The sequence below is a fragment of the Cheilinus undulatus genome, linkage group 1, assembly GCF_018320785.1.
Source record: "Cheilinus undulatus linkage group 1, ASM1832078v1, whole genome shotgun sequence".
NCBI lineage: Eukaryota > Metazoa > Chordata > Actinopteri > Labriformes > Labridae > Cheilinus > Cheilinus undulatus.
Window position 1 is genome coordinate 19,351,076 of NC_054865.1, and position 26,706 is coordinate 19,377,781.

The 26,706-nt window shown below is 40.5% G+C and overlaps 1 protein-coding gene across 5 annotated transcripts in view; it reads left to right on the forward strand.

Annotated features, from left to right (window-relative positions):
* si:dkey-219c3.2 (transcription initiation factor TFIID subunit 4) overlaps window positions 1–26,706 on the forward strand; it is a 152,407-nt gene that overhangs the window by 16,093 nt on the left and 109,608 nt on the right. For 3 of the 5 annotated variants that reach the window (XM_041793668.1, XM_041793659.1, XM_041793694.1), the window contains exons 3-7: window positions 10,593–10,745; window positions 15,891–16,043; window positions 16,802–16,924; window positions 20,110–20,199; window positions 21,170–21,379. In XM_041793668.1, coding sequence (XP_041649602.1) covers window positions 10,593–10,745; window positions 15,891–16,043; window positions 16,802–16,924; window positions 20,110–20,199; window positions 21,170–21,379 — 729 coding nt within the window. The remainder of the gene's footprint in view (window positions 1–10,592; window positions 10,746–15,890; window positions 16,044–16,801; window positions 16,925–20,109; window positions 20,200–21,169; window positions 21,380–26,706) is intronic. The other 2 variants (XM_041793686.1, XM_041793677.1) reach the window with 1 other exon arrangement.

Consider the following 26,706-nt stretch of genomic DNA (forward strand, 5'->3'; position numbering starts at 1 on the left):
ATTACAAAGCAGCAAACAGGTATTTGAAGCTGCTGGTGCCTTTGGAGTCCCACCAGCCTCAAGGTGTAGGATCCTCCAGAGGCTTGCAGTCGTGTATAAACCTACTATTCAGCCACCCCTATCCAATGCTCACAAGCAGAAATGGTTGCAGTGGGCCCAGAAATACATGAAGACTCATTTTCAAACAGTCTTGTTGACTGATGAGTGCCGTGCAACCCTGGATTGTCCAGATGGAGGAGTAGTGGATGGTCGGTGGATGACCACCATGTCCCAAAGAGGCCGGGACGTCAACAAGGAGGGGGCGGAGTCATGTTTGGGCTGGAATCATGAGGAGAGAGCTGATAGGCCCCTTTAGGGTCCCTGAAGGTGTGAAAATGACCTCGGCAAAGTATATAGAGTTTCTGACTGACCACTTTCTTCCATGGTACAAAAAGAGAATCGTGCCTTCTGTAGCAAAATTTTCTTCAAGCATGACAATGCTCCATCTCATGCTGCAAAGAATACCTCTGTGTCATTGGCTGCTATGGGCATAAAAGGAAAGAAACGCATGGTGTGGCCCCCATCCTCCCCTGACCTCAACCCTACTGAGAACCTTTGGAGCATCCTCAAGCTAAAGATCTATGAGGGTGGGAGGCAGTTCACATCAAAACAGCAGCTCTGGGAGGATATTCTGACATCCTGCAAAAAAAATTCTAGCAGAAACTCTCCAAAAACTCACAAGTTCAATGGATGCAAGAATAGTGAAGGTGATATCAAAGAAGGGCTCCTATGTTAACATGGAACTTGTCCTGTTAAAATGTTTTTGATTGAAATAGCTTTGATTTCAGTAAATATGACCCCCTGATGCTGCAATTTCTACAAATGACCATTTTCAGTTCTTTACAACCTATAAAATGTTTTAAAAAGCTGTTGTGCTTAATAATGTGGAACAGTGCATTTTGAGGTTTTTATTTTTTTAAAAATAATTTTTGTCACTATAAAGTTTGTTCAAAAACATTTGAATTATGCTCTAATGGCTGATGACTTGAAAAATATTCTGACTGTCATTTGCATTAAAATTTAGGAAAATCGGAGAAAAATATCATTTGCATAATAATGTGGAACACGGTGTATAATGTGATGGGCCTATGGGGGGATAATCTGCAAAAACCTTTTAAAAAAATTGGCAATAAAGGATAGATGAGTTGCAACGTGAAATGAAATAAAATGCATTGACACCACAAGACATACCCAAATACACCTAACCACTAACTATTGCACATTTCAGTCAAATTCAATTGCATTTCATTGTGTTTAACAAGAGAGTGGAACAGTGATTGACAGAATAGCTAAAAGGATTTAGAAAATAATGCACACCAATTTAATAAAATAAATGGATGGACGATTAAAAGATGACACAATTGAAAATATAAGACACAGATTTATAAGAGGATGGAATAAACATTCAGAATAAATAGAAACAAGAAGCATTAAGAATTAATGAAACAAGAGTCCTGCACTGGACTCTTTTCTTTATCCCGTTTCCTCCTGATCCTGCTGGTTTTCTGACCATTGCCACTCTCCCACAGAGAGTACCATCCACTCTTGCCTACACCTATCACACGTGTGTGGTAAATCCCACCCGCATCACACACAGACTCGGGCAGTCTATGTTAAATATTTAGAATAATAGACATTGTGCCTAATTAAATGCAATGTAATAAGTTCACTAAAGCACCACCCTGATTAAGTTTTCTCTCTGAATGAAGGAATCCTTAAGAAAAAAGGAAAAAGAGCAAACGGAATACTTTCAACTCGGGTGCATTCCCAGCTTCAGTGGCCAACTACAAAGTAAAAGGAATGCAGCGTAAGTCCCCTAATGATGACCAGTGCGACATTTGAGGAATTTATTAAAAATCCATACAAATTTATGATGTCTTCATTGCACCAGTTTCGAACCAGTACATCCAAGAGGTCCTCTGAGAGGTATCAAGGACAACTGGAGCAACAGTGTGGCGTGCAAATCAACACAGACAGACACGCCGCCAATTATAGCAGTAAGATATAATAAAGTGATGATAAAAGATTAATTAAAAATCTAAAATGATTAAATGACTATAAAATTAAACATGAAGAGATAGTCATGACAAGAGATTCAGTACTAAAACTTCTTCTGTGGAAATGGGATTCATGTATTTTATGAGTAAACAAGAAAAAAATTTCAAGGCACTCTCTAAAAACATTAAAATGCCTTCATTTACACAACATGGTTACATACTGACTATAAAAACACACAAAGACAGGTTTCACCATCAAGCTTTCATCATTTTTCTCATTTTTTCACCAAGTACTCAAACCTGTTTTAATCACTGAAATGGGAAATTAAAAGTGGAATAAAATGATGATGGTGTACGTTATAATAACTTTAAAACCATAAAGTGCTACATAAAAGCCAGTCTGAATTAATGGGCTTTTAGCTTACGTTTATAAGTCTCTATATTCTCAGCTCCTCTCAGATTTCACTATCCTCTTTCAGAAACTAAAAACATCTCTGAGAGGTAGTCTGGAGCAAGGCCATGTAGTGCTTTATAAATTAACAAAGAATTTTAAAATCAGAAACCAAAATGAACAGACAACTACTGTAAGGACTTTAAAACCAGTACAGTGTGCTCTCCTTTTGGTCTTTGTCTGTATTCTTGCTGCAGATTTTTTTTTGATTAACTGCAGCTGACTTGTAGTGTTCTCAGGTAGACCAGAAAGGAGAGCGTTCCAGTATTATAGCCTGGAAGTTATAAAAACATGCATTAGTCTGTCTGAGAAATGGTCTAACTTTGGTGATGTGTTTTTGAAGTGATATAAAGCAGTTTTTGTGATGCCCTGCACATCAGCTCCAGAATCAAAATCTCAAAGATGACACCAAGATTTCAGTCGTCTTGGCTTCGGTTGAGTCCTATTATGTGAAGTTTGGGGTCAATTTCTCTGTCTCAGCCGTTGAACCGTTAATGAGAACTTCTGTTTTGTCCTGGTTGAGCTTCAAAAAATGATCTGACATCCAGGTTTTTTATATCTAAAAGACAGTTAAATGTGAATCTATTCGTCTGTTGTCATGAGGACACAAGGCCACATAGAGCTGAGTGTCATCAGTGATGCCTTGCCTCCTGATGGCACTACCCAGGAGTGACATGTACATATCAAAAATTACATACCCTAAAATTGCTCCTTGTGGTACCCCACTGGTAACCTCATAATGCTTGAAGGAATGGTCTTCAATTGCAAAGAATTTTCTGTCTCACAGACATGAGGTAAATTAGTTAGAAAAACATTTCTGGAGAGGCATGCTTACTTATCTATCCAAAAGAATCTGGTGGTCAATAGTACTGAACCCAGCACTCAGGTCAAGTAGCACCAGAACTAAAGTCTTGCTGGAGTGAAATTATCTTTTGATTCAAGGTGTTCAACTGTGAGATTGACTGGCGAATGAGACAAACAAATGAGATGGCAAATGTTTGACTATTTGGGGTCACCCTTTGATGATGATGATTATCACCAGTATCGTCATCATCTAGTTTGTTTATTTATCAAAACAGCAGAACATCAAAGCCCAACAGTAATAACACAAAAAAGCAGTAACACGGGATGAAACAGGATGACATACCAAATAAAAGAGTTAGAAATTTAAAACATGGCTGAATAAAAGAACAAAGAGGAATTACATTAAACAATAGTTGGATGAAAGAATAAAAGTTTTAAAAAAACAGCAAAGCTGATAGACAACATAGAATTAACAGTATTGTTAATAGAACACACCTTTGAAAAAAACATTTAACAGTTATGCACAGTTTTTTTACTCATAATTAGATTTTTTTTTTTGTCATAAAAATTACAGAAATTATAAACCAGTTCTTTCTGAAATTTCCCCTAGACCTATTATCTTAAACACTCATCTTGTTTTGTGCGGCTAGCAGCCAAACACCCAAACACTGAGTCATTATTTATGCAGAAATTTACTTCATTATCACAGAGGATGATGATGGGGAATGTTGGATGGCATGATTTGATTGAATCTTGGGCATGTTTGCTTTAACTTTTGCCAGTATTAATTACTGATGATTAGTCACAGCGGGGAAGGGGCTTCCTGCTTGATAGCTCTGGCCAAGTGCTGGCTTTTGGTGCTCATTGTCTGCATGGTTGACTTGTAGAGGCCAACATTCAGGGCATAGCTGGGTTTAGGGATTTCATTGGCAAGTGCTCATCTTTTCAGGATGTAGCCACACCGGCTCGGATCCCATTCATTTCAGCAGATTTGATTATTAGCCATATTATCAGAACCAACCATTTTTCCTTGCCTCCCTCGTTATAATAATATAATTATCCTTACTACTTGAAGTGAAGAAGCAGAAGCTGAGTGCCAATGTGCAGATACAAAGGCTTATTTTTAGGTGTACTGAATATGCAAGAGCAGTCTAGTGTCAGCAGTTTATCTTTTTCTTGATGGGTCACCTCAAAAATGTGGGACATAAATTAACGACCCTGTAAAGTGAAATCCAAAGTTTTTGTCTTAACACTAGATGTTTTGGAATATGGTAGCTGTAAACATGTGAAAACACAGAGCTCTATATGTGACTGAATTCTGGATTAAGACTGTTAGAAAGTTTTTCACCTCTTTCCTGGCTTGGTTTCATGTGGGCGGGGCCAGTATGATAATGATGATGTTGTGAAAGATCCCAGGCCTTCACATAGTTTGGTAGCGCTCCATTTTTCTTTCCCTAACCCTAGCTAACTCTAACCATAACAGTAACGAGTTTTTCTACATCTGAAAATATGACTTACCTGCTGATTCGACAACATGCAGTATCACCTGGCCACCAGGGGGCGCAGACCTCCCTATCTTTCACTAACAGTGAAAAACTGTTCATCTGATGGCAATTTGGAATAAAATTAGTCACTGCATTTATTGAAAGTTAACAGTAGGTTAAATGCTGTTTTTTGTTCATTGTGAGGTAAATTTGCCAAATCTATCGGCCACGGTGGTCTATGGATCATTTAAAGCATCATATCAGAGTTTTGAGCCAGAAAACTGACTTTTTCTCTTCTCTGGAGCAAGGCAGCTGCACTCTGCTCTGCTTGATTTTATAAACTTTGAGATGTTTTATTTGACTGAAATTTGACCTGGCGGTTCTTAACACAGTGACCTGTAATACAACAAACCTGAGTACAGATTTATTTTCACATCACAGGGTCTTTAAGACTAACCTAACTTCTGCAGGCACCGCTACACCAATGAATAACACATTTGGGTTGTGATAGAAAATCAGAAGCTTTTTACAACCTGTATAAAACATAAGCGGACACAAAGCAAGGTTATTATAGTTAACTAAAACTGAAAAAAATATACAAATAATTTTAGTTAACTGAAACTAAAATAACAAGACAAAATTTTTTTTTATTATATGGACATAAAACTAAGGACAAAATAAGTTTAGTTTTAGTCTTTGACAGCAGGATACTGGCTGATATGTACACCCAAGCCTTAGGAGTGTAAAATGACTGGATGTTATTGGTCAAGACTTCACACAGTGATGATTTCAGTGAACAAAATAAGGAGTGAAGAGGAGCCTATTTGAATGTATTTTTAAAATGACATGTTGCTTACTTTTTTTTGGCTCTTTTAGGTCTTGCCCCTGATAGGATCCTATATTACTGATAAACATTAACAGTATAACTGAACTAAAATGAAGTGTTTTTGTAAAATTTAAAACTAAATTAAACTCATAAACCAGCAAAAAACAGTTTAGAACTGAACTACAGTTAAAAACAAAAAGCAAAACCAATATGAGAATAAAAGCTAATGAAACATCCTAAACTATATAACCTCGGTACAAAGTTTCTCACTTCACTGAATGCAAAAAATTTTTAAAAAGAGATTAAAATTGTGTTATTTATTGGTATGATGTTAACACTATACAGACCTTAGGGCTGGGCAATTTATGCGTATTTTACTGAAATCACAAGAGAGCCTTCTGCAATATTGGAATCACAGGAAACTGCAATGCTGCTTTAAGGTGAAAGATCCATTTCAAGCAGAAATGAGGATCTGAATGAACACCAGCAGCGTTGTCCTGGTATACATTTTATACACATCTAAGAATATTTGATGTTTTGGAAGAAATCCAAACTCATTAATAATGTTTATATTCTTTAAATAAAGATGTTTTTGAATTCAAAAGACACAAATGATGTAAATTTTTCACTCTTTTATACCACAAATCAAATAAAAATTGCAGTCAAAGTCAAAATAATCACAATTAGATTATTTTTTTAATCGTTCAGCCTAAACAGACATTACATGTTGTTTTAGATAACTCTTACCGCAGTCATACTGTCAGATAATCTTCTGCATTCACCAGGGTTGTGACTTCCTGAGACTGAAAATTTCATTTTGTTGAAGCTGTTTTTTTCTCATAAATGTTAAAGAACTAATTTCATCCAGCAGACTCTTTGTCTGGCCCATCAAACCCTGAAATAGGCCACCCAAAGATCTGATGCACTTGTTCATAGTGTCACTTACTGTGAAGACAAAAGACTGACACTAGAGGGCAGCATTTCATTGTCTTGATCATTCACATGTCATCAATTTGAATTCAACAGCATTTTAATGTTTGCTACTGGGGTTCAGCAAAACAATTTACTGCATTGAAAAGTTTTATAAACCGTCTTTACCAGAGCAAACAGGGTTAAAAATAAAGTGGTTTGATTATTAAATTTGGCTATAAATGTCCAGGAAATACAGGCATCAGAAGCAAATGATGTGTTGGTGACAGTGTTGATGTTTAGTATACCCATTATCTAGCAGCAGTATTTTCCTCAACTGTAAGATGTGTAGTTTAACATTCTCACTTTTTACTGAGCTGTCTAAGACTTTGAGAGACATCTTAAAAATAAGATTAGGAGGGCTGTCTTTAGAAATAATATTCCTCCTCTGTTATGCGTCCTATAGGAGCATGTTTCTAACCATTCTCAGCCGTCCACAATCCCTCTTTCCCCGACCTCAAGAGTCGCCCACTGGCTTCACAGCGTCTTAGCCAGCCAACCTGCATCCTTCCTGATGTGAACCCCTCTCAAAAGAGACTCGCAGATTGTCATCACCTCTCACAGTCACGCTGATGACAAATAAGCGGGCCGCGGCGTTGCCTTCTCGACAGGAAAAGCAGTAGCGAGAAATGAAAGGGAATGGTGTTTATTCCCAGAGCTCAACCCCTCTGTCGGCCTGTCACTCTTCCCACGACCCCGAGGGGAGAAACGGAAGGCATCCTGAGCTTCCTTCCTTCCATACCTGTTAAATCATTCATCATCCAACTGCCTGATTATTTTAAAAAGCTAACAAGGCTTTGGTTCTTCAGCGCGTTTGCGTGCGTCTGTCTGTGTGTGTGAGAGGCAGAGAGAGTGAGAAGAAGAGAGGCATAGCTAGCGGAGGGATGCACCCCGTGGCTCTTACCAACCCCCGTTTACCCCCACCGCTACCCTGATCCCCTCTTCCCTCATACACCAACTTCCCCCTAACTCCTCAGTGCATATTTTTTTACATCCTAAAAACTTTTAGTTGAGGGAGAACTCCCTCCTCCTCCCTTTATCCTACTTCTTCTTCTCTTCTCGTCTCTTTGTCTCTTTCCCCCTGTCCTTGGCACTGCTGTCTGTGTGTCTGTTTGTGTGTTTTCATTTGGTTACAAGACAAGTGCAGTTAATCATGTGTTTAAATGTGCGTCTGTTCTCTCCACTGTCCGTGTGTGAATGCTTTTGTCTGAGTGTGAATGGACGGCTGTGTGCCAGAGGTCAGGGCAGAGGCCCTCTTGGGTTGTCTTGGCTCATAGACAAGAAAGTAGCTTCAAAATGTGTATTGTTGTGTGCTCTTTAGTGTGTCTGTGTATGTGTTTGTGTGTAATGAGCCACTGGGCATCATCGTGTTTTTGTGGCACTTGGCACCAACTGCAGTGACACTTTCTCTGGTGTCATTAATATGCACACAAACAAAGCAGAGTCATGACCGAATTTAAGGATTTACCAAGGAGAGTCTCAATAAGAAAAACCTGTGATGTACAGTGTTGCTCATTATGATATAGCCTTAATGATCAAATATTGAAGTTTAACTCTGTTAGAAGTCTAAGTCAAATATTCAAAAATCCAGAATTGCTTTATTTTCCACTACAGCATCCTCATAAACCAGATGCTTTTCAGTTCAGCTAACATGCACGTTAATTTCCCAGTCACAACCAAACTGAGACGAATCACAGCAGTTAGCAGCCAGCTGGGGCTCTATTTGATGGATCAAATGAATGCATGGTGTAACGCTCTTTAAACTCGTTGTGTTTTAGGAAATGTTTTGCGGTAGCTTCAATGCCCATCTCCATTTTGGGTAATGATGAAAATGCAATTTATTCTGCAGCCCTAATGTCCATTCTGCCTTGAGTCAGACAAAAACTTGATCCATTTTTCCTTACTCCAGTTTGATTTGAACTTCTTCCCCACATAATTTATTTTGCACTCATTTCTCATGTTTCAAGATGCGGTTGTCAAAATGCCTGATATTTGGATACTTTTGGTACTGCATTTTTAAAACCAGTACATTTTGTTATTTTAGTCATTGCAAAGTACAGATGCTTAAAAAAATCACACAGCAATCTAGTTTTATTTTGATTCAAAGAGATAGAGAGAGAGCCTTGTCTACATCACACAATTAAACTGGCAACCTTTTGGCACTGAAACAATGCCAACGATTCAGTTTAGACAGTGTACAGGTCTTTGCTGACAATTTCTGGTGAATAAAAACTTGAAATAACCAAAATTGGACGCCTAAAGTTGCGTTCAGACTGGGTGCATGACATAGCTTGATTTTTAGTTTGTTTGCATGGTAACAGGCCTGTTATGTTTGCATTCTGCTTCTTGAAGATCCTGATGTAGGCCACGAGGATAAAATGCATCTGCAAAGTTTCTCTCTAAACTTCTACTATTTGTGAAGTTTTCTGTTTCCATTCTGGTTAAATATGTCACAGAGAAGATAAGCACAGTACAAGTACACTTCTGGTTTGTGCTTTTCAAAGTAAAAGTCCGGTTCAGCATTTATTTGGCGTTACCCCCTTCATTTTTACAGAATGCTTTTATTCTGAATCACTGGCACAGTTCTACACTGAAGTAAGTCATTTGTAGCGAGGCTTAATGAGGTAAAAATTAAAGACCCTATAAATTAAAAATTAATCTGTATTCAGGTTTGTTGTATTACAGGTCGCTGTGTTATGAACCCCCAGGTCATATTTCAGTGGAATAAAAGATAAAATTAAGCTTCAAAATCATGAAAAATGAGGCAGTAAATTCTGCTCCAGGATGGAGTGGGTGTGTCTGTTGAGTGAGCTAAAGCTACGCCCACTCCGGAGAAAAACGATCCTCTCAGATTTAAAAAATGAAAAATGTAACAATCTGAAGGGAGGAAATGACCACCACTGCCCCAACATACTCACTTCAAAATATTTATACAAAATTATCTCAAAATAACTAAGTATAGGCAAGGGCTGGCCTGTTGAACTAGCTTTTAGATGTGGTACAGTTTACACATCCCATTGTTTCTTGTGATATTATGGATAAAATCATACTTAATGCTTAATCCTGCTCTGGAAGAAGGCTGTATGTCTATTGTCAGACTAGAAGTAACAACAGCCACTGAAGAAAAAGACTTTTGTTTACATTATTCATAGAGAAGACTGACAGACAGTGATATAAATGACCAAGGGTGCTGTGAGAGATCCACATCCATCCACTATCTATAAAACTTATCCCATCCAGGTTTGCAGGTGGGCAAGAGCCAAACCCAGCTGTAATTGACAAGAGGTGGGATACACCTTCGACTGGTCCCAGGTCGTTCAAAGGGTAGGCATATAGAGACAGACAAGCATTCAGGCTCACGACATGACATCAGACGAGCAACAGGTGGTACCACTTTTTCCACAGTTGGCACTAAACTCAGGACAAACCACAGAGTCTTCTGAGGAGCTTTCACAGCAGCATTTATAGATATTAAGACAAAGACAATGACGTGCCTGAGGCTGTTTCTCATATATGTGGAACTTGTTGATCGAATTGTGGTAAAAGTCAGGAGAATTTTTGCACTTTCCCAAGATCCAATCCAGACAGTGTTCATAATGATGAGGAAGAATCTGGATTTACATAGTAAAACATATTGCAGCCTATCATACATTGAGCCAGTACCTGACCTAACTCTGTTGCCACCTCCAGCACTGCTACATGCTCCTGCCTTTTTTCTTCTTTCTGCTGTCATGATCTTTCTTCATGTGCGAGGCATGCTCCAGCTCTTTTCTTCCTCTTCTGCCTTTTTTCCCTGACGCTGTCATGATCTTTCTTTGCCCTTTACTCATTTTCCTCTCGAAAACTGACAAGGACTCACCTTTATTTTTCCAGCTTAGTCTGTTTTGAGGTGTCTTGTATTCCTTTAATTCCCCCTTTCCCTCATTCCCCACCCACTTCTTTTGATAGCTTTATGCTCTCTTTTTTCCCTTGTTCCTCTTTTCCTTCTCTCTGCCTCTCCTCGCTCTTTTTCTTTCCTGCAGTCTCCGGTGACCTCTCAAACCACCCGGCAGTGTTCTTTGACCCCGGCCAAGATGGTACCGGCTGCCCCTCCAACTCCTTCCAGCCCCGCCCTCCAGACCTCCTCCTCTTCCTCTTCTTCTTCCTCCTCCTCCTCTTGTCCAGCACTCCGTCCAGTGAGAAAATATGTCTTACTTGCCCATTTTATTAGTCTTTTAACTCACATTTTCTTTCGTGAACACCCCTGACAATGCATTTCAGGAACCAGTGTTGCATTTTGGTGATTGTCCAGGCAATATTTTGTAGGTTGAAAACAAACTAGGAGGATGTAGGTGACATATTTATACACCTTTTTTATTCATCTGTCAGTAGAGAAAGTGTGAATCTAGTCCTTACTTTAAAAAAATACCAATCTGCTTAGCAAATCTATTCTAAATGAGTGGTAGGAGAAAAAAAGCTTCTTTTTATCTGGAGTAAACATAAAATCGACCTTTAATTTTTACTCTATGACTTACCTTACTTATACCTTACCTTACTTATTTTTCTGTAGTATAACCTTGTGGAGTCACAAATGTGTTTAGGGGCTATTATGAGACATGTCACAACTTCTTCTAAAGATGCGTCATGGTTTTTTGTAGCGATTTGATTTTTTTGTACCTTTTATTTAATAAATATTGTTCCATTTAAAATGCAAAAAAAAAAAAAAAATCTCCTTTAAAAAGGAGTCCCTGCCAAGAGAGGAGGAATTGTTTCACTCAAAGAACAAACAAAAGACCTAAAAAGTGCAAAAATGACATCGGGACTTGTTATAAACAGAAAATGTTATCTTGAATACCTCTTTGTGTTGTCTGATGAGCATATTTGACATTTGAATGAAACTCTAAACAAAGAGGGATTTGCGTGGACAGCTACAAAGTCATCAAGGCTTTTGTGTGCTTGAAGATCACTGCCTGTGTGGAGAGAAATGTTCTGTCTATAAGTTTCTATGAACGCCCTCCAGTTTGACTCACCTCATATAAGTCAAGAAGAGAGCTAATTCTGTTATGACACTTCATGTTACTCTTATGGATCCCAAATACTACTCAAGCATAATTGACCCAAATGCATATTAGCCTAATGCAACAGTGGTACTTCTGTCGTGAATGATGTCATAGCAGCCACATGTCTGCAAAAGGTCTATACTAAGAAGGACACAACAACAGCTGCATACTGAAGCCAAAAGCCCCATAACCTGCTCTGCTTTCTGCCTGGAATGGATATGAAAAAATTCTTTTGCTAGTCATGATGGCTAGTTTTAATTAGGGGTGCACGAACACTCACTGTTGCTGATACAATATCGATATATGCACACTTTTTTTATTGTAAAGAACACCACGTGTTTCCTGTGCAAAGAGAGGAAGAGACAAGCAGAGCTGTGAAAGGCACAGGGAAAACTGTAAAATCTGAACAAGTTGAAACTGCTTTAAATTTTTGTTGAAACTGATAACATCATTTTTTTTAAGTAGTCGAAGTAAATTCTTTAAGTATTCATTATTCATAGATTTATGTAAATAAATCATAAATACTTGGAATGATTGAGCACTGTTTACTTAAAATTTTGCTCATCCAATTCAGAAAAATAGAGCTAAGGTTTTGGATTTTTAAGTTAACACTACTCTGTGCGGTCTTACAGTGAAGTAGACTATCTGTAACCTTGCAAAGCAGATGGATACGCCTGTTTCCTTGTTTCTCGCTGGCGAATCCTTCTTGCAAAGCTCCCGTCTGAACTGTTTGGGCCCAGTTAGAAAGTGACAGGACCAATCAGCAATGAGGGGCAGTACTTTCAGGCACGGAAGAGTCGTGACGTAAGCAAGCAGCAACAAGTGGCCGGTGCAATTATGGCGGAAGAGATTAGTGTGGATGCTGCTAAAGCGCCAGTTTTATCAGAACTTGACGACATTCCTTTATTAAAAGAAGAAGAAAGAACAGCAGTGAGTTGTTTTCTTTTCAAAAACGACAAAGGTCTTGTACTGGCATGTCCACAGTTGTCATGGTTCACGTTATGTCTCGGTAGCTGTGCACACGCACCTTAGTTGCAGCTACATCATGTGTTTTGTTGCTCTGATTGGCCCGTAAGGATGTTACAGACAGAACATTCATCCAATCACACTCCGAGTTTTTTTCAAAGCCTCTGCCCTTTCCCAAATGCTTAATATTGAAGGTTTTCCAGATGAATGTGTGAAACACATCCAACTGGCATGTCAGGTTAGACTATCTGGTGGTTCTTTCACATTTGGGTTTCACTCAAAATAATCAGAGCTCATGATGGGCCTTCTTATGTGTGGCACCCTAGGCTAACACCTATACATGATGGTACAGGTGTACATTTTGGAAATTGGAATAAAGGTTAATCAAACATGCAGTTGGGGTAGAAAGACGTTTTTGGCTTATCTCAAAACCTCACTAACCTTGAAAAGCAGATGGATACGCCCGTTTCCTTGTTTTTCACTTGGAAATCCATCTTGCAAAGCTTCCATCTGAACCGTTTGGGCCCGGTTAGACAGTGACTGATGCAATCAGCAACAAGGGGCAGTACTTTCGGGTGCAGCAGAGTCATGACGTTAACAAGCAGCAGCAAGAGCTGGTGCAGTTATGGAGGAAGAGATTAGTGTGGATGCTGCTAAAGCGCCAGTTTTATCAGAACTTGACAACATTTCTTTGTTAAAAGAAGAACAAAGAACAGCAGTGAGTTGTTTTCTTTTCAAAAACAACAAAAGTCGAGTACATGTCTACAGTCGCTATGTTTCTTGTTATTCCTCAGTAGCTGCGCACGCACAGCTCGATAGCGGCTACGTCACGTGTTTTGTTGCTCCGATTGGCCCGTAGAGATGCGACAGACAGAACGTCCACCCAATCACCCTCTGAGTTTTTTTCAAAGCCTCTGCCTTTTCTCAAATGTTTCCTATTGAAGCTTTCCCAGATGGATGTTTAAAAAAATCCATCTAGCGTGTCAGGTTAAAACCTCACCTCATGAGGTCAACAAAGTCACACTTGTACAAATTTGACTAATGTGTGGAAGTTCTGCACAGTACTGCATATTCACTGAAATATTGATAATAATTAATTAATAAACAGACATAAGAATCTTTTCTGCTGTGGACTGTAGACTTGGGGTAACTTTGATTTTTATCAGCTAGATTAATATATGCTTTGGTTAGCAGAAGGGGTGTGGTGCCTGTGTTTCTTGGCATATCTTGGCTCTTAAGTACTTCACCAACACAGTGTGTCAGCACCAGTCATGAGGTTGTTTTGGCTTCACTTTTATACAACAAAAGGAGATGGACATGTAGTGTCTGCATTCAGAACAGTCAGTGATCTAGCTGAGATTCAGTGTACCTTTATTACCTCCGCCAAGGAGGTTATGTGATCGGGTGGGTTTGTTTGTTTGTTTGTTAGTTTGTTAGCAGCATAACTCAAAAAGTCATGGACGGATTTTCCTGAAATTTTCAGGAAATGTTTCACACATCCATCAGGGAAAGCTTCAATAGGAATTGTTTGAAAAAAGGCAGAGGCTTTGAAAAATCCTTTGAGTATGATTGGGTGGACGTTCTGTACGTCACATCTTTACGGGCCTATCAGAGAGAAAAAAGTACGTGATGTAGCAGCTAGCAAGCTTCATGTACACAGCTACAGAGGAATAACATGGAACATGGCGACTGTAGACATGTAAGTACTCGACCTTTGTTGTTTTTGAAAAGAAAACAACTCACTGCTGTTCTTTGTTCTTCTTTTAACAAAGAATTGTCGTCAAGTTCTGATAAAACTGGCGCTTTAGCAGCATCTACACTAATCTCTTCCTCCATAACTGCACCAGCTCTTGCTGCTGCTTGTTCACGTCACGACTCTGCTGTGCCTGAAAGTACTGCCCCTCGTTGCTGATTGCTTCAGTCACTGTCTAACCGGGCCCAGACGGTTCAGATTGGAGCTTTGCAAGATGGATTTCCCAGTGAGAAACAAGGAAACGGGCGTATCCATCTGCTTTTCAAGGTTAGGCATAAGGAAGAACTGATTAGATTTTGGGACTGATCCAGATCACCGTCTGGATCCAGGAATTTTTAAAAGGATTCTTTACTATTGGGAGATAGGGCTAATGGCAGAAGTCTGTGCTATTACCACTTTACACCAGGAGATGGCGGACATGAGTAACTCCAATCCCAGCAGACTTTGAAAGATGCAGGCCTGGTCGAGGAGACGAGTCAGAGCGTAACAGAGAGAAAGACAGCGATTTGCAGTGAGAATACTCACAATGCTGGGAGGAATAGAGGAATATTCACCCTCTGCCATGACTTTCAGTTGTCCGGTGAGACCATGGGTGCTTCCGCCATGACAGTCCACACGTAGCGAAGCCATTGCTTTGCCTCACCGTGTCTCCACCCCACTGAGGAGGGAGTCATCAGCGAATTAGATTTTGGGACTGATCCGGATCACATCTGCATCCAGGAATGTTTTTAAAGGATTCTTCACTATTGGGAGATAGGGCTAATGGCGGAGGTCTGCGCTCTCTGAGTGCTTTTCTAGTTTCTGAATAGATTTTGCAGGAACTTGTGGTAATTTCAAAAGAGAAAATTGTTCACTAATATTTGTTTTAGAAAACAGGATCATTGTAGAAGATTTTCAGACTTAGGTAACATTCCTGTTAAGAACACTTCTTGTTTCAGCACCCTGGCTATGTAGACCTTCAGTTACAGTAACTACATCACGCATGTAAACATGACTCATGTCCCATCCATACATGGTTTATTAGATCCTGACATTTTTCAGTGCATTTTGGGTGTATTCACACCTGTTTTTGCAACTGTCCGTTTATGATTGTATCACATAAGATGTATTTCATTGCCAAGTGTGAACTGGCCTGGAGAAATTTCAGAGAGGTGATGAGGGGCTTTAGAGTGAGAGACCGCTGATGGCACCTAATCTGTTAAGTAAAATTTGTGTTCTGGATGTGAGATATTTTCTAGTCATTCATCCCCTCACATTTCATCATTAGAGCACATACACTCCGTGGCTTATGCTTGGCATGACCAGTAACAAGTCTTGATTGGAGCTTTGCCTTGTCAGGTAGGTGACTATGAAGAAAATCTCTGATGGCCTCTCGTCTTTCTCAGCCTCTAGCTTGTCACCACCTCCCCATCCTCCTCCTTGTCTGTTTAGCGATGTCCACAGAAGTCAGGACACCAGATGTGACAGGAGCGCTGTGGCGCCTGCCTCCTGTTCTCTGTGGCCTTGCTGCGAGCTAGGCGTCACGTCCTGTTTATCTCTCTGTCTCTTCCTTGCTCTTCCAGAAGGGCCCCGTGGCTCCAGCCGTGGCTGTGACGGCTCAACAGCAGACCCCCGTGGTTATGGCCCCCCAGGCCCCAGCCCAGGCTGCCTCCCAGCCCGTTCAGCCTGCGCAGACGGGAATCGCCGCAGCCCCTGGAGCTCCTGTCGTGTCCCAGGTCTGTTCTCTCTCTGCCCCCCCACTCCTTCCTCCTTCACAGCCCACACTCCACCCTCAAGGGCGCAGGCACTGTCACATCTGCCAGCAGGCTGGCTGTGTCACAAGCTCAGCCCCGGACCCACAGCCTCACCGCCTCCCGCAGCTGGCCATGCACCGAGAGTCTCACACATGCCCGCACACGTTTGCACTCATACATTCACACAAGTGCTTAGCAACCCAAGGACATGCAGACAGAGACATGGAGGCACGGAGCCATCATGAACACATTCAGGGACACACGGGTTTATAGGTACAGCCACATAATTCAAATAGATCATCATGTTCATAGACCATCATGACTTCTTATATTTAGAGCCTCAGAAGTCTCACAGGGGCTACACTTTTTTGCCACTGGCAGTTTGAGTGGCCATGTTTAATTTTTTTACAGAAACAATTTGGCAACATGCTAGGTTTGCACTTTCATCCTATTTGTGACTGATGCTTGGCAGCTTCTTCATCAATAGAAGTACTTGTCAAAGGAAGTCTATGTGGATAAAAGCCTGTTGCCACATTTCGACCTTAGATCTTTTAATCATAGTTCAGCTCTAATGCTGTTTGCTCTTTGCTTAAACTAAAAGCAGCATGAAATCATTCCCGTTGATGATTACTACTTCAGAAACAAATTCCTGAGCAGTGAACAACTAACAGCTCTCAGCTGACAGATTTCTTTTGTCTTTCACACAGAAGGTAAATTTGTACTTTTTTTATCCTCTACAGGAAATGCAAGAAAATGTCAAGAAGTGTAAAAATTTCCTGGCAACACTTATCAAGCTGGCATCTCACAACTCTCCGTCCCCTGAGACCTCCAAAAACGTCAAGGCTCTGGTGCAGGATCTGCTGGTAAGTTCAAAATCTGATAGATGTACACAGTCCCATGGAGAGCATCAAAGCCTTGTGGATGAGTAAGTTTTACACAAGAGGTTATTCCAGTAGAGATCAATGGGCCAGCCATACTTAAAAGGAAATTTGTTCTTAGACACACAGTATGATATTCCTTCGCCATAGGGGCTCTCAATCAAATTAATAACACACAAGGATGCGTAGAGACCAGCACTGCTCAGCTCTGCCCCATATGTCTGGTTTGAGTTTAAGACTCTGATTTCTCATAATTAAGGGGGAAAGCTGTTTATAGTGCCCTTACTGGTTTGTGCTGCAAGCTACTCACAAACTATTCAAAGATCACTTGCAGAGCAAACCAGGAAGGGCACCAGCAGCCCCTTTGAGAAATTATAGACGACTGAACTCCAGAGACTTAGGGCCAATCCCATTTAGCCCTTCCCCTTGGTTTTGCGCGTTCACGTCAGGGGAGGTGGTGTCCCAACTCTCTTTTGAATCGAGGGGTAGGGCTAAGGTTCAAGGGCTACAGTTAGTTTCCCTCTATGCACTGCATTCACTTGTAAAACGGTACAATGGACAATGTAGGAGGTGTGTAATCGAAATATTTTCGGCATTTATGAATGATTATTGACAAAAAAGGTTGAGGTTTTCTCATATATGAAATCTTTAACTACTAGGGATGGGAGTTTATTGTATTTTCAATATATACACATGTAAATGAGGGCTATTAAGCTTTATTGTCACCCCTGATGACACACTGTTGATCGGCAATGTGTGATGATGAACAGCAATCAAGTGGCGTCTCATTTCTTAAGGGAGGGTTTTCACCCCTACCCCTTACCACTCTGTTTCACGGGGCAAGGGGAATGGGTATGAAAGAAAAGGGCTAAGGGGAAGGGTTTAGGGCTAGAAATGTGATTGCCCTAATGTGATCAACCACGAGAAAGCCGCACTCAGCATAGATGAAATGAAGCAACAGAAAGGCAGCTTCCAGTAGCACTGGAAGGACTGCTACTGGAAGCTGCCTTTCTGTTGCTTCATTTCATCTATGCTGAGTGCGGCTTTCTCGTGGTTGACCACCATTAGGGCAATCACATTTCTACCCCTAAACCCTTTTCCTTAGCCCTTCTCTTTCCCACTGCATAATTAAGCAGTCTTTCATGTAACAACCAACTTCCCTTGGCAATGATAAGTTTTGTCTGTTACAGTGGCTCCATCATGACAGCCACCACAACAAAACACGTTCAGTAACAATAATTAAAAAAAAAAAAAAAGATTTTCCCTGGCTTTAAAAATTATTGGAAATATTTTAAGGAAGTGTAAGAAAAGGACTGAAAAATATGTAAAACATTAAAGTAGTTTTTTTTTAAATGAAGGAAGACATTTGGGTGCCAAAAAAATCTTGTGTACTGTGCCTTTAAAACCAGAAAATAAGTTTTCTATATGATTTTTACATTCACCAATGTTTTCTAATCTGAGTTTTTTCCATCAGAACAGAACAAAATTGATACTAATGAGCTCATTTGAGAGATGATATGCCACTGATAGATGCTACATTAAAAGCTTCTTATCAATAACTGATTAAATAGAAATTTAAATAAACTACAACTACATGGTTTAAAAACATTCAACTTTGATTAAATTATGCAATGTTTGTTCTAAACTCAAAATGTTTAATTATTGAAGTGCACACAAAGTGCAGAGGGAATTTAAACACTTACATGACATAAAAATTCATAGTAGCCCTACCTTTACACATGCACACTTGTCCATCATGTTACAGTACCAGCTTTTAAGCTTATTTAGCCGATTTGAAAAAATATGAGATATGGTCATTGCCTGTCTTCTGTTTGCAGTTGATATCCACCCAACCACATTTAACTTTTTAACTTCACCTGGAGGGGATCCTTTTCTAATTATAGGGTAACGGCATTGTCCAAAAAGTGACTCTGTTCGTCTTAATGTAGTGTATATTTTATAACCACTGCTGGAGCTAACTATCATATGAATGTAGCCTATCTGTTATAGTTTCATTGCAAGCAGCAGAAGAGGGTTAGGGTTATTTTACTTGGCATCTGATGCACGGTTGTTTTTGTTTTCTGTTCACAAACTTCTGACTTCTTACTACTTGTCCCCTTAATCCTGTGTAAAATGGACATTAAATGGACCTTAAAGGTGCAGTCCTCTGTGCTAATTAGAAAAATATGCACGAGCTTCCAGCTCATGAGGACATAGCATTTATGAGTTTGTGGAAAAACATCAGTAGTTTTAGAAAGGATTTGTGAACCTTCCCTAAGAACAAATTTAAGCACAATCTTTGAAGACGTTGGTGAATGAGCCCTAGTATTTTACAGCGGACTTTTAAAGATTATGTTTTGGAATATTTTGCCTTTATTTGATGGACAGTTGAAGAGAGACAGGAAATATGGGGAGAGAGAATGGGAGAAGACATGCATCAAACATGTCCCAAGACTGGGAATCGAGTCCCTGACCAGTGCACTGAGGACTATAGCCTCTGCCTATGGGTGCCTGCACTATCCACTGAGCCACACCGACACCTATTAGCAAACTTTTAGAAAGTATTAAGTAGCTATCTGCCCCTGAATTTGTTACTAGGCCCAGAAACATCTTGTAGTTTAGAGAACAACTTTATCGGACCATCTCTTATCAGCTTACGGCAGGAATCAGAGTGAACATGGAGAGGGCTGCAAGCCCAAATACACTGGTCTAATAAAGTTGCTCTCTTTCTGAGGTTTTCTTACTTCCTGATTACCTTTTCATCCTCCATGTAACTTTGAAGTTAGTGAAGTTGCTTCTGAAGATGATAAGACCGTAAACCTCACATTAAACATAGGATTGACACTGCCCCTTCAATTGTTCTTTTCCAAGTGTGTTTGTCAAGTTTCTTACAGTTCGTCTTGTATTCGACATGTGGACACTGACATGTGTTGTTGTATTGAACGTTTTAAACCTGTAGGTGGCAGCATAAACTCTTAGTAAAATCCTCTTTGCTCCATCATGAATTTTAATCTCCCACATAACTATATATTTATGAGCTGCTCCCTGAGGTGGCAGGACAGCTACTTGATGGGACTTTATCCTGCTGTGTCCAGATCGCCTGGCCTTTTCTTTATTACTGTCTCGTTTCTGTTGTGAAGTTTACACTATACCCACGGTCTGTCTAACAGGATGCCAAGATCGAACCAGAGGAGTTCACCAGCCGGCTGCAGACAGAGCTCAAGTCGTCTCCACAGCCTTACCTGGTGCCTTTCCTTAAGGTGACGTTTAACATACTCTCCAAGTTCACTGACTTTAAATCTGTCTCCCACAATGGCTGGAAACAGAAACTTTTCTTTGTACACATCTCCAAACAATGGTTCAGATTTTTTTCTTAATGCAGGGTTTCTTATTTGGTCTTTTAAACTCACAACACTTGTTGTTTCATGAAGTTTTTTTTCAGTTCATTGAACGCTTACATTAACAGTTGGACCTTCCCTTTAGCTTCTTTCTAAATTGACCTTTAACATAAAATTGTTTCCTGTTCTACTCCTTAACCTGCCCCTTGAATCCTTCCCAAACTTGAGTCCTTAGGCTGGCCCTCTTATTTACTGTCCTAAAACTACCCCCCCTGAAGTAGTCCTTTCATAAGCCCTGTTGATGGCCAGGCCTGACACTAGAATAATACACAAACACACACATACGCCCCTCTGGCCTGACTTCTGACTGTGTGTGACAGTGGCCCCTGCAGCTGTCCCTGCCAGTAGCCAGCAGGTTTCTCCAGCCAACCGTGATGAGCGTCACATCAAGGCGCCCTACCGCTCAACCCGGCCACAAACACATGTTGTCATGCAATGTTAGGTCGCTTGTGTCAAAAATCTGCCTGAAATAGTCTTTATGAAGCAGCATCAGCTCCTCAGGTCGGCTCTGACAGTGTGTTATTAGAAATGCCTGTTGGTCATTTTCATACATTTCATATACCATAGTGAATATGTTGATGGGTTGTTCTTCTGAAATTAAATTCAAGTGTTCCCCCATAGATATTTTTACAGTTTATAAAGTCACACACTAGTGTGTGAAAAACACAGCTATTGCCCGTGAAGTCACTACAAGCATGTTTGTGATAACATTCTGCTCAATAAGCCAGTGACGACAGCAGCATTTGTGTCTGCAGCTGGGTATGCTATTTTCTCATGCTTGTTTGTTTTGCTGTATGACTCTAAACTCTGGCCTCTCTCTGCCCATCAACAGAAGAGCCTCCCGGCCCTGAGGCTGTCTTTGCTGAATAGTCAGCAGTCCCTGACCCAACCCCCTCAACAGGGAGTCAAACCAGCGCCCGGCGGCACCCCTCCTACCATTGTGGCTGGGCCAGCTGTCCGCATACGCCACCCCAACAGCGTCAGCACCACTACGGGTGCCAGTACGCTGCCCGGCGGGACGCTTGGACATGCAGCTGCCATGGTATGTATGGAGCAACACAGCTGGAACAGAGTCCAGTGCAGTTACAGTTATCATATTTCTTTTATTTTTTTTGTGACACAAGGCACATAAGCATAATCATTCTATAAATCTCTGGCACGTACAATGCATCTAGAAAGTGTTCAGACCTCCTTATTCATTTTCAGTTTGTTATGTTACAGCCTGATGCTACAGTTGGGAAAAACATCTTTCTTATTAATCTAAACTCAGTATCTCATCTTGACAAAGTGAAAACATAATTTAGAAATGTTTACAAATGTATTAAAAATTAAAAAACTGAAATATAACATTGACATAAGTAATCAGACCCTTAACCCATAAACAGGGTTAAGCTCAGGTCCCTTTCATTGTCTTAATCTTTCCTGACATATTTCTACACCTTGATTGGTGTCCACCTTTGGTAAATTAAATTGATTGGGCATGATATGGAAAGGCACATACTTCTGTATAGAAGGCCTCACTGCTGACAATGCATATCAAAGCAAAAACAAAGCCATGAGGTCAAAGGAACTGCCTGCACAGCTCAGTCATAGGATTGTTGAAAGGCACAGCTCTGGGGAAGGCTACAAGAACTTTCTGCTGCATTGAAAGATCCCAAGAGCACAGTGGCCATAATTCTCAAATGGAAGAAGTTTATCACACCCAGGACACTTCCAATAGTTGGTTGCCCTTGTCAAACTGAGCAATCAGGGGAGAAGAGTCAGAGAGGTGACCAAGAACCTGATGGTCACTCTGACTGAGCTCCAGAGATCCTGTGTTGTCAATGAAAAAGCAGAAAGGAATTGTGCAGAAGCAGAAATGACCTTGACCCTGTGCATGCTGATGCAGATGTTGCAGGCTGCTGGTAGAGAGCAGGTAACATACGGTTTATTACACCTGTATCTAAACCCTTTACACTATGTGGTGCTAATGTAGCTCCAATAATGTATTTGTTGAAGATAGATGATACAGCAGCCAATGAAGTTCAAGTAGATAAGTAAACAGTTAAAAAGATTTTTTTTTTTATCAGTTAAATACATTATGATGTTTGACTTTAAATATGTTGGTGGTACTCACTCTTAAACCTGCAGAGACATAACATTTTTGGTGTGGAGAGACTGTGTAAAACTTTAGGCAAGTCCTGTATGGTTGGGGCATCATTACTTGGGCTCTTACCGGTGAACTCTACAGTGAAGTGTCTTGGCGTTTATATTTTACAGATTTAAGGTGGGATATTGATGTGTTGTTGTGCCAGCGCCAGCAATATGTGACACACAGTGGCAGTGTGGTGAGCTTAGATGTTTTGCTCCTGCACTGGCATCAGATGCAGTATCAGAGGAGTAATGAGGAAAAGACAGTGGCAGTAACCCTTTATAGACCCTTATTAGACGAATCAATGTAACTCATTTCTGCTGGCGTTCATTTTTGTAATTGCATCCAGAACAGCATAATATTGGTCTCCCAGTATGGGATTTATATGTTGTAGTGTTATGAAATAAAAGAGTTTGATGTAAATACACAGTGGGGGCTTTACATACTAATGCTGGCCTTACACTTTGGGGGACTTGGATAAAACTTTTAAAAGACTTTCAAAAGACTAAAATCTGAGACCCTCTCACATTCAAAGACTATTTGTCAGCAAATCACAGAGTTTCATCACTAATTACAAGATACGATTCTTTTTGAGATTATTTCCCATCATGCATCTGGCGAAAATTCACAACAACTTTTGGGCAGATAACAAGATAAATAAGGAGATAGAGATTGCATATGACTTAATATCTCTTATAATCTTATGCTTTTATATCATTTACATCAAGAAGAAACAAAAGGAAAGTTAAAGACCGAAGTAACTTTGCATGTTACTGCAACAACTGAACAATGATCCCGGACACACTTCAGAGAGTACCGTATGAAAATATGGGTTGTCTCAACCCAGGAACAAACTGATCAGACTTTTACTTTGAAGAACCCAATGGAGGTTTACCAAATACCTGTGTTGTCAACCTGTAATGAATTGACAGATAAGATGTACAGACAGCTTTGCAGAGATCTGACTGTGGCTCTGAGCAGGCAAGTTTTTCCATCAAGTTTTATGACCACCTCACAACAAACGACTGAGATCATGGGAGCGCGCTGCAACTTTAGCAAGGCTCTCATGGTTTTACTCCAACCTTGGAATTTTGTCTGCGACTTTGAAATCACTTAAAAAATCATTAGTTGTAAGGCCAGCATCACACACTCAGACAGGCACATACAGAGGGCTGTTCTGCGTTGCCTCTTCTAATGTTACACGTTGCCACTGTCATCCTCCTATTATGCCTCTCTTCCTACCGCTGATGGCAAATCAGTGACAGAACTTTTTCCCACCATTCAGCTGCCATGTGTTATACATTGCAGGCAAGGTGTCTAATGTGTAACATCTGTCTACTTTAGCACTGTGTGTGCATGTCTGACTGTTTGCATTTAAAACTCCTGCTGTGGGCTTTTACAGTACAATATGCCTCTTCTGCTTCGATTGATCCAAATGTTATGGATGCAATGTAAATGTACAGAGTGATACAGAAAAGAAAGGTTTGTCATGCCACTGTAGAGGAATTGCACTTTGAGCATCTTGTTTCTAGTTATGTGTTTGACTGATGCCCATAGATCTGCAAAGAAATGGACAATGCCGCCTATTTAGCATGGCTTCAGTGGTGACATAAACCATTCCTTACTATCGGGCAGGACTGTCGAAAAGACCAGGCTCATGTTGGCAGCTCTCTGCCGAAGCTGTGCTGGGGTGGGGTTGGAAAGTATGTTCTAAATACTTCTGTTCTAAATATTTAATATTTTGAGTGCATTCACCCTGAGAAGACAACTAATGTGCAGTGTACTACTGGCGCTCTCAGAACCATCCAAGAATTAAGTGTGGAACATTGGACAGTACGTCCCTTGGTTGTAGATTTTCTACCACAGCTTTTGGCCGCGCCGAGCCAAACCAAGCCATGCTGATTTGCATTTCCATCACCAGTTTGGCTGCGCTAAGCCGTGCTCAAAGCAGGCCAGCCCCACCTTCAAGCGTGCCGCGCTGACGTCAAAGTGCTTGACGTGAACGCCATATTGATGATGTAGCAGATTAGATAATGTTCGCATGCAAGCATGCTAGCTAACGTTTGTTTCCACAAGCTAGCTAATGTGCTACTAGCAATGGTAGCACATTTCAAGCAAGCATAAGACATTTAAGGCAAAATATGTTCATTTTCTTTAAAGGTGCATTCACACTAGTACCTCGGTCCTGGATCCAAGTACACTTGAGTACTTGAGTACTCAAGTGTACTTCAGCCACCTCTCCAAGCAGTCCCTGTTCCCATGGAACAGGGACTGCTTGGACTGCTTCATTCATGGTTGGAATGAAGAGTGAATGAAACTACGCTCCGGTACGGGACAGTTTTATGATATCATCATAAAATCAAAACTTCTTTCCCCAAAGCAGCAGTTTGTTTACGGTTTTTCTTAATAAACCATGAAAACTGTAGGAATCAAGTCAAGAAACGGTATTTTATGGCTCAGTTAGGAGTCTTGAGACAGCAAGTAGAGTTGTAAAAACAGCTAGAAAAGCACTCGGGGCACCTCACACTTTGAAAAACTAGGCTTCACATAGACTAAAAATTCAAAGACGATCATTGCTGACATCTGAAAAATTATATGAAAAATACTCATGGTGGCAGGATGGACTCTTTTGCTGGCTTTAAACATAGAAAATTTCTGCCCTGAGTGGTTGCCATGGTAGCTTCATCTTCTTTCTCCTCCTTGGCGGGTAATTTGTAAACCGGCTATGTAAACCACCACCTGCTGTATAAACCAGCCTTTTAAGCAAAGCTAGCTCCGTGCCATACAGCTGCAGAGGTTAATTTGTTTTAATACTCTGAATAATGAATTCTGGTCAGAAATGATGCAGGGGAGGAGTCAGAGGCACATCAAAATACACTGAGATTTCTATAGGAATAAATGGGCTTTCAGTTGACTTGTGCCCATACACGTGCATGAAGGGCTTCTGGTTTCAAAAGATGCTCTAGCACAAGATGACAGCCGATACGGTATCTCCGTATTTATAGCCAATGAGACAGAGCCCTCAGTGCTGCAGCTCCCACCCTCTAGAACACTCTTCCTGCAGACATTCGTAGCCCTCCATCTCTGGACATTTTCAAAAAACGTCTCAAGCACCACCTGTTCACCACAGCCTACAGTCTTCACTAAACCACCCCTCACACTCATCCTACCCCTCACATAGTTTGTCCATGTCTATGTATTCTTGTAAAGCGTCCTTGGGTTTCTTGAAAGGCGCTGTATAAATTCAAGATATTATTATTATTATTATTAATGCAACATATCACCATTAGACAACCAAAATAAGCTTTTTTACCCATTTGTCTTTTTTCTTTGAAACATGATTCCTCATGCCAATTCATAGCAGGAAAATGAAACAATAAATGAAAAGCACAACAACCAAATAATTGAATTTAAATTGAATTGAAGTCAAGGATTATTTTTCCACTCACATAATTGAGCACTCTCTGTAAAATGAAATAATTTCAGTTGCTCATTGTGATATTTCTTTAACCAGATCTCACTGGTTCAATGTTATTTTTGGATATTAAAGACTTTATTATGACTTTATTTGTATTACCCAGCAAATTTCAACTGAAAATTGAATACGAGTCAGAAAATAATAATAAATATTGTCATGACATCCTTTAACAGTGGATGTCCATGTGCTCTTGTCCCAGTTAAGCTCTGTTTGGTCAGCCTTTTCTCTTGGCATCCGGACAATAGTAGCAGAGGTTGTGAGCAGTTCATTCAGTGGCAATGTTGGTACACAGCTGAAGTATAGCCAAGTAACCTGCAGGGTCCAGCACTGGACACTGACAGCCTCACTCCAAACACAGCAGTGTAATTTTTCAGTGTTGGTGTGTGGGTATACTGTATGAGAGAGTGTGTTCAGGCGTCTAAGGATGGGTCAATGAGGTCAGACTTAGAGCAATCCAGGCAGAGGTTTGGGAGAGCCAGAGGCTTCTTTCTCTTTCTTGAAAAAATCTCCTTCAGTCTTTCTCCCACTTTCTTTCCTTTTCCCTTCTCCTCTTTCTCTTCTTTTACTCTCACCATTTTCCTCACTAGTTTTTCACTTCCACTTTCTTTTTCTCTCCCTTTCTTTTCCCCCATCTCCACACTCTCTCTCCATCTCTTTCCAACAGTTCCTCTCACTGTATCTACCCCCGCATCACTCGCTCATCTCGCTCCCTTACTCGCTCTCTCTACCCGTTAACCGTTGAAGGGTGAAGCGAGGTAAC